At 37.0% G+C, this 9,242-nt stretch overlaps 1 protein-coding gene across 2 annotated transcripts in view; it reads left to right on the top strand.

The window, feature by feature from the left end:
* aclyb (ATP citrate lyase b) overlaps positions 1-9,242 on the top strand; it is a 52,485-nt gene that overhangs the window by 2,104 nt on the left and 41,139 nt on the right. For both annotated transcript variants that reach the window (XM_016468785.1, XM_016468777.1), the window contains exons 2-8: positions 1,091-1,267; positions 1,347-1,469; positions 2,346-2,408; positions 5,519-5,709; positions 6,843-6,922; positions 8,628-8,758; positions 8,852-8,970. In XM_016468785.1, the coding sequence (XP_016324271.1) occupies positions 1,109-1,267; positions 1,347-1,469; positions 2,346-2,408; positions 5,519-5,709; positions 6,843-6,922; positions 8,628-8,758; positions 8,852-8,970 (866 nt within the window). In that variant the 5' untranslated portion in view covers positions 1,091-1,108. The remainder of the gene's footprint in view (positions 1-1,090; positions 1,268-1,346; positions 1,470-2,345; positions 2,409-5,518; positions 5,710-6,842; positions 6,923-8,627; positions 8,759-8,851; positions 8,971-9,242) is intronic.

The raw sequence follows: 9,242 nt of genomic DNA, 5'->3' as shown, positions 1-9,242 counted from the left end.
ATGCGTGTTAAATATCGCATGCGATTTATCGTGCAGCCCTACTTCAGTCCACATTTTAAGTGTAGGAGGTACCTTTACAAGTATGTAAGTATCTGCTGTGCTACTGTGACTATTTCTACAGTAATAAGGGAAGACTCATTGTTAGTATTCTCAGTTTTATCTCCTGAAAGACCACTCTGTGGAAGTGGTAGGTCAAATCCCGACCATCTCCCAAGATATGTCAACAGAACTTCCTGAAAAGGCTGAATCTTTGTCCGCTCTTAGAGAGCACGAATGTGCCGGTTTCTTGTATATATTTTCAGAATATATCACTGTTCAAACTACCCGTTTTATATTGGCGTGTATAAACAGGTGTAGTAATGCATGTGTAAAACCTGGATAAAATACTGAATGAATTTACCTTTTGCTTCCTTTATATACCTCCCACTGTTGGACAAATCTCTATTCCATGTGTTCTTACCAATGTCGCTATTAAGGTATCTTTGCCAAATAACTCTAAGGTTTTCACAGTTCCTTTAATCAATCCTTGTACACCTTTGTTAAAATTAGATGCCTTCTAAAGAGGCCTTGGTAGTTTGCATAACTTTTCTAAAACACTTTTCCTGCCCAGTGCATGAAGTTATTATAAGAAAAAGACCCATCAATACTAAAGTCCTTTAAGCCACAATGCCCAGTTTCTTCAGTTTGATGGAGAGTTTGTCTTTTAATCAGCTGGGTCACCAAAGCTTTTTTTTTATTGTTTTTTCAGTCTGGCCTGCTTTAGTTTTCTTTCCTCTCCATGCTAGTTGACTCATGTACTCTGATGCTTAGATAAATAAGTTTAAGAGTTTAAACTTGTTAAGTTTAGGAGTTTAATATGTAAAAGTTTATTCTACAGACAACAGAACATTTGATGAATAGGAATGCTCAAGATGCTTAAGGCAAACATCACAGCCAATAGTCTCACAGACTTCACAATCATGCATGAGTGACGCTAATGAAATCATATCAAATGTGCCATATGTTGCTGGGCCATTCTAATTGAAATCAGTGGATTTGCAGTTTCAGCTCAAGTTTGTAGAAGCCTTAATTTTTTTCTGTCTTTCTATAGGTAGTGTTCTCAGCTGTGATGTCTGCTAAGGCCATTTCTGAGCAGACAGGAAAAGAGTTCCTGTATAAATACATCTGCACCACAGCAGCCGTGCAAAACCGTTTCTGCTGCGCCACCGTCACTGCAGACACTGACTGGAACCGCCTTCAGCAGGACCATCCGTGGCTGCTAACAGAAGTGAGTATATGTCTTGGTTTTCTGATCTGTAATACTGCACTGTTTTCAATGTAATATATTTGTCTATCGCTCCTTGCAGAGGTTGGTTGTGAAGCCAGATCAGCTGATCAAACGCAGGGGGAAGCTGGGATTGGTGGCAGTTGACCTGAACCTTGAGGGGGTCCAGGAATGGCTGAAATCTAATCTGATGACAGAAATCACAGTAGGCCTTTTAAAAAGTTTATATTTGTATCTACTTGGAGTAACTGTTATTTGCCATTCAAGTTCATTAATTATGTAATTTCACTATACCCCTAGCTTTTATGTTACAAGCAGGTAACTAACAGTTTATTCCACTGTAACTACAAAACACTGAAACATGCTTTAAACAAATGTGATGTGACTTTTTCTGGCAGACATTTATATAGATTTAATCCATGCAGCAGAGCCACTTTGCAGGTAAAATTAAATAAATTGTTTTTACATTCAAACTTTTGACACTGAAAACAAAATTGAGAGCATGAAATAATTAAAAACAACAACTGTGAATCACGCAACAACCTTGATCTTATAAAGTTTCAGAGATTCTCTATAATCATCAAAAACCTTTTTACTTTGCTGACATGTTGCCAGCTAGGGCTGCACGATAAATCGCATGCGATATTTAATGCGCATCTTGTCAGAAAGCCGGTTCTGTAATCAGCGGTAAATCTCCATCACGTGCGGCCCTATTGCCAGCCCATCGCCAACTGAATCAATACATCTGCCCTTTCCAATGAACACAAGAACACACAGTAATCTTGGACAACTTAATCCAGATATTTTAATGAAATGCTTTTAAATAACCAAATTAGCCAGTATTGTACTCTTCTGCACTGAAACCAGTGTTTTGTTACTAGGAATTAAAATTAAAACAGAATAACTATGTGATGACATGATTCTAAGGGCTTGCTGCATTTCTATTTAGGTGGTATAAATTTTAACTTCATGAAACCTGTCTAAACCTATTTTAATAAAAAATAGTTTAATACAATTTAAAGTTTTTATAAAAAATAATTGGACATTTGATGGAAAGTGTTTTTTTTTTCCTGTTCCTCAGATTGGGAAGGCAAAAGGAATCTTAAAGAACTTCCTCATTGAGCCGTTTGTGCCTCACTTACAGGTATTACAAATTCAGTTCTATTTTATCTTTATCAGTATCTTTTAGGGGTGCTCCGATCAGGATTTTGGAGGCCGATCGCCGATCACAGAAAGCAGTATCTGCCGATACCGATCACCGATACCGATCTTTTAAAAGACTTCTTTTTATCATTTATAACTATTTATAGTGATACTCCAATCAGGATTTTTAGACATTTATTCGAGGCCTGAATTTCATTTTTGAAAATGGGTTATTTTTCCTCTCTCACTTAAGAGGTTTTGAAAACCTCTTAAGTGATTCTTGTGAGAGGGGAAGCAGCACGGACTGTGCTTTCACACAGGAGTCCGCTACTAATCCGTGGCTGTTTACCACAAACACAACATTTATCCATTATTTTGATTTCAAATCCAAACATTGTCACTGAAAATGCTTTTTCAGCATTGCAATTCTTTTTTTACACAGTACAGTAATACAATCTTTCACAGACATGTTTAAATGCAATAAATATAAGCAACACATTATTCAGTGCTTTTTACTTTTGCATTTACTTATATATTCATTTGCTCAAGCAAGTGGCAAAACATTTAAACTACTTTTCTTACATTATCACAAACTTACCATTGACAGAAATAGTCAGCTCTACTGCCTTTTCTTTTGCATTGAAATCTTTATTACAAGCAATCCTTCGGTTCATAAAGAACTTTGTTTTCCTACCTCCACCACGAGTGCCATCTATTATTGCCTTGTTTATCTAAAAGTGCTCTTTTCATTTAAACCTAGCCAAAAAGCCATATGTGTTGACTGTGAAACAGTAGACTTTAATAATATGCATTTATGGTGTAATTACCACACTTTCGTGTCAATCCATGTTCATATTTACTGCAAAAAATGCGCTGTTACTTTAATTCAGCGTTTGCAGCGCAGCAAAAATAGACTGGGTGTGGAAACGATCTCTGCACTGCTGCAGACGCACCGCTACTGGAACGCACTGCCGGACAGCAACCGTGTGCATTGTGCACGCTTTATTAATCTGTTAACATGAGCGCGGAAAAAATATGCACTACATTCGCACTGCAAACAGAGTAATGTGAGCCTGGCATTGTGTGTGTGCGCTGCGAGTGTGCATGAGCGCACGGTCTATGACAATTCCTGTGTCAACTGTGCAGCGTGCAGCTCGCTTATAGACAGACGCGATGGTGATTTGAAGCCTTTGCGTATTTTGAGAGAGAGCGCACATGGTGATTCACTCACGCTGTTTGTGAAATTACATCTCACACAAGGTTTTCAAATTACTTTATAAGTTATTTAATGAAGAAATATATAAGGTGAGTACTTCACCTTCAGCATTATAATTATTTTACCCATGCCGGACAGAGACTGAGGCAGTGCCGCTGCATGTCGTGCCAAACCTCGGCAGGTGCGTCATCAGCTTGAGATCGTTTTTTTGAGATCGGCCTTTTTAGAGACCGCCGATCAAACATCCCAACGTGATTATCGGCCGATAGTGATCGGTAGCCGATCAATCGGAGCACCCCTAGTATCTTTTTGGGGGACATTACACACTGTCTCTTCATTTATATTTTTGGTAACACTTTACAATAAGGTTCATTAGTTAACTATTTTAGATAACATGAACTAAGAATGAACAATACTTCTACAGCATTTATTAATCTTAGCTAATGTTAATTTCAACATTTACTAATGCATTATTAAAATCAAAAGTTGTGCTTGTTAACATTAGTTTACTCACTGTGAATTAACATGAACTAACAATGAACAACTGTATTTTCATTAACATTAACAACGATTAATAAATACTGTAATAAATGTATTGTTCATTGTTTGTTCATGTTAGTTAATACATTAACTAACATTAACTAATGGAGCCTTATTGTAAAGTGTTACCATTTTTTAAATACACTGCCTGGCCCCCCAAAAAGTCAGATTTTAGAAATCATTTTGAATCATTTTTCCAGTGATTAATATGTTTCTGGCATGTTATATGTTTGGCAACAATTCTTTTAACCCTAACTGGTGCAGTGTGTAGCTTTTTATTTCTTAAGCAATCATGTCAGAAGTAGGGGTGAATATATATTCTAATATATATTATATCGAATATTCTATCTGCAATAATTATTCGGAAAATAAAAACAATATTTTAATTTCGCTAAAATGTTGCTTTGCTGGCCATAAATGCAGTAAATCCCTGATAAATCCTGAGCACGCAAACGTTGTCAAGTGAAAATGAGTTATCACTAAAATGAGGAATCATATGAAATACAAAAACCTGAATGTCATGATCAGTCGAATGAAGAAAAACAGCGGCACATCACTGCATTCACTACTGCAGGTAGGCGCAGATGTACCCGGGGCTGGGTAAAAAATATCGATATCTCAATATTAATCAATTCTAATTTTTACGGAACGATATCGATTCTTAAATCCCAAGGATCGATTAGTCTAGCCTGTTTTCAGTTAATGGACGGAACATTGAAGGGTACTTCCCATCCAATAAATTGCAATAAGCTATTGTGCTTTGGTACTTTTAATATAAAAACAAAGTCTCAGATTTCAAATTCTGTCCATTGAATTGCAGTATTTAAACAATGAATGCCGTTTTGGCGTTGTTTAATGTGGAGTGACAGATCGCTGTTGCTACATATTGTTAGTACTACACATATCCAGCCATCTCTCTTCACTGCTACAGTGTATGTTTTATGTTAATGTTAATGTTACTGCTATGATTTAAGTGATTCATATTTTTTGGAATGAGTTAACCGTAAATGTTACAGGAACAAATACATCACTTCCCAAACCAATGAATAGCATTATGAAATGGCCTATACACAGCCCTGTGTAAAATAACGATTCTGTGACTTCTCTAAGGAATTTTGGAGTTTTACCTCAAATCCTAGGTGAAAGTTGTTTTGACACTGCTTTACAAAATAATAAATTACCAAATATTCATGAATGGCATTTAATTATTTGGCTTTCATCATCATTTATGTATATATCTTTCTTTACGTTTTAGATTAAAAAAAAACATTTCAACCCAGAACTTTTTGAAATTTTCAGAAATTTGGTTGATTTGACATGTCTTTGTTTGAGCGTGTAATTGATCTCTCTCACAGGAAGAGGAGTTTTATGTGTGTGTATACACAAGCCGGGAAGGTAGTCATGTGCTGTTCCATCATGAAGGTGGGGTGGACGTTGGAGATGTGGACAAAAAAGCCCAGAGACTTTTGGTGGGAATAGATGAGAAACTCACGGAGGACATGGTTACCCAGCAGTTACTTGTACATGTTACAGATGAGAAGAAAGAGTAAGTATGCTGATCAGTTTCATGTATTTTTTGTTTTATGTCTGTTAGTTTAAAACTATATTTTAGTTTACTTCTGGACTTTTTGCACTTACACATTTCAAAGTCGTCGTCTTCCTGAAAAATGTTGATGATGCCATGTTCCAGAAGTAAAGAAAATTCTTCGAGCTTCAAGGTTAAGCAAAGATATACATACACTTTGTAGAAGCCGCAAGTCGGTATGAAGCTTCTTCTTATAATTTTTCAATTAAATCATTTAATTTTTTCCTTCCAAACAAATTAATGCTGTTATTCATCTAGGGCTATAACAACTTTTTTCTGATAAATGATTAATCTTTTGATTATTTCTTTCGATTAATCAACATTTTCTGTATTTTATGGACAAAAATATTATCCAACATCCTGCCCAGTGTTGACACTTGGCCACCAAACAATGTGCAAATTGATGGCTAACAAATATATTATATTATAACATATATTATGTACTGTATTTAGACTTTGCGTTCCATCAGGGTTTTTCTAATCCAGTCCTGGAGGGCCAGGATCCTGCAGACTTTACTACCAACCCCAATTTAACCCACCTGAACACCGTAATTTGCTTTTTCAAGTGTTTGGTTTGGGTTAGAGCTAAACTCAGCCAGACACTGGCCCTCTAGGACTGGAGTTGATGAGCCCTGTTATGATGCCTTTACAGCAGGGGTAGCTGTAAAGTGCAAAACATCTGTAAAGAAAGTAATTTGAAACTGCCTTTCCCCGTATGATGCAACAATACAGTTTATGTGATATCACTATACATTGATGTTGCAAACACATTTAAAAAATAACAAAGAACACAGAGTGAGCTGCTGTGGATAAATGCATTATTCAGATTGTCCTACACATGAGATGTGCTTTATATAGTGAGTGCTTCAAACTTACTCATAAGCCTACAGTTTTAATGTGGCTTGCCCTCCTGTCACAGGCTTGTGCTGTTTAATGCATTTGAGACATGTTTTCCTCAGTGCAATAAGTTGCATCTTACAGTTGTATTCTTATCTGTAAATAATACAAATTAATGTCAGTATTTCTATTTTCCATAAAGCCCAAACCATTTCATGGTGCCTTTAAAAAATAACCTTTTTTTTTTTTTTTTGCAGAGTGCTGGCAAGCTTCATAGTGGGTCTCTTCAATTTGTATGAGGATCTTTACTTCACATATCTGGAGATCAATCCACTGGGTATGTGCTTTCTTTTTTCTCAGGACTTGTGTCCTGTTATTTGAATTAATGGTGTTAAAGGCAAGCATGAATATTAATATTTACTCATACTTAAAGGGATAGTTCACCCAAAAATGAAAATTCTGTCATTAATTACTCACCCTCATGTTGTTCCAAACCCGCAAGACCTTTGTTCATCTTCGGAACACAAATTAAGATATTTTTGATGAAATGTGAGAGTTCTCAGACCCTGCATAGACAGCAACGCAACTGTAATGTTCCCAGGTCCAGAAACGTAGTAAGGACATCGGTAAAACAGTCCATGTGACATCAGTGGCTCAACTTAAGTTTTGTGAAGCTACGAGAATACTTTGAGCACAAAGAAAACAAAAATAACATAATTTTTTCAACAATTCTTCTCCCCCGAGTTACGTTTTCCGCCATTTTAGAGAGTATCACAACACATACGCACGCTTTCCCCTAAGCATAAAAAATGCAGATTACGTTCATGCGCGCGCTTTCTCCCCCGAACGTAAACAATGCTGATTACGTCGATTACACTCTTGGGTACTCTCCAAAATGGCGGAAAACGTAACTCGGGGGAGAAGAATTGTTAATAAATTGTTATTTTTGTTTTCTTTGCGCTCAAAAAGTATTCTCGTAGCTTCACAAAACTGAAGTTGAGCCACTGATGTCACATGGACTGTTTTACCGTTGTCCTTACTACGTTTCTGGACCTGGGAACAAAAATATCTTAAGTTGTGTTCCGAAGATGAACGAAGGTCGTATGGGTTTGGAACGACATGAGGGTGAGTAATTAATGACAGAATTTTCATTTTGGGGTGAACTAACCCTTTAAAGTTCTAATTGATATTTGTTGTATCTTGTGTGACTGACCATATGATGCATATTGCACAATTACTTGTAAATATTATTGTTTTTGTTTTTTTGCCATAATGGTTTTCATAGAAACACCCCTCAAAATGAAATGTAAAAAAGACAAACTGTGCTTGCTTAGTAACTTGATTGTTCTTTATTACAATAAGCTGTAATGTGGACCAGACTATTGTTCAGATGTGCACTATTTGTGCTATGAACATGAATGATACTTCATATCATGAGGCAAATTGAGCAGACTTGTGTTGTTTCTTTTCTAGGTGGTCAGACTTAATGGTTTTCCATTTGTAGGTGATAAAACAGATAGGATAAAATCCAATAGAATATAACTTTATAACTGGGTATTTATATAAATCACGCTAGGTGATTTACTAAGGTTTGTGCTAGTCAATTTACTGTTTTTGCGCCATAATTTAACATCCAAGAACCATGTCTTAACCCATTTTGTGTCTGTGTTGTTAGTAGATCACATGCTCCTGATTATCACCGGCTGCTTGTTTGTGACCCTACATTAATTTGCGCTGCTCTTTTGGCCATTACAGAAATGATCTAGCTGCATCTGTGTCTTTTAATATGTGCATTGTCAGTAGAACTTCTGTCAGTAGAAGTGCTGCAGAACTTTCCACTCCCATCAGGGCATTTTTGGGATTGCGCTCATGCTAATTTACCCTGTTTAGTAAATCTCACACTAAATCTTATAAACTGGTACTGAATAAAAAGAGAAAAGTGAGTACTTAAAGGAGAAAACTCTAAACTGGTACTAAAACTTAAACAGGATGGTAATAACAGAATGCCAATCATGCGTTATTTTCTGTGTCCATATATGCAGTGGTCACTAAGGAAGGAGTGTACATCTTGGATATGGCAGCCAAAATTGATGCTACTGCAGACTATATCTGCAAGCCCAAGTGGGGTGATGTGGAGTTTCCTCCTCCGTTTGGCAGAGAAGCTTATCCTGAGGTACAAGTGGACAAATGTCATGCCATTGCACACAAATACCAGAGAGCAGGTGTTCTCTGGCTCAGATTTGCTTTGTTGTTGTTTTGTGTACAGGAAGCATACATAGCAGATCTTGATGCTAAGAGTGGCGCCAGTCTGAAACTCACCCTGCTGAATCCCAGAGGACGCATCTGGACCATGGTGGCCGGCGGCGGTGCATCAGTGGTGTACAGGTTGTGCTGCCAATATCTTGGCCCTCAGTTAGATATTAGATAAACCAAGGACATAAATATGGGTATGGATCAGCTGTGGCTCGTCTGTAGAGCCAGCTGGGGCAAAGGCTTGCCAAAATATTCATCCACTAGAAAACAGACCTCAATATAAACGGAATCAATCCTAATTTATTAACTCTTAAGGCTTGTTCACATCGGGACGAATATCGCGCGCGATTATCGCCGATGTTTAACGCCTCGTGACTAAACAAAGGTCGCCAATGTGAGTGTGC

Source organism: Sinocyclocheilus anshuiensis, unplaced genomic scaffold (genome assembly GCF_001515605.1).
Source record: "Sinocyclocheilus anshuiensis isolate Anshui unplaced genomic scaffold, SAMN03320099.WGS_v1.1 scaffold890, whole genome shotgun sequence".
NCBI classification, from domain to species: Eukaryota; Metazoa; Chordata; class Actinopteri; order Cypriniformes; family Cyprinidae; genus Sinocyclocheilus; species Sinocyclocheilus anshuiensis.
Note: the sequence above shows the minus strand (reverse complement) of the source record. Positions and strands in the feature narration are given on the sequence as shown.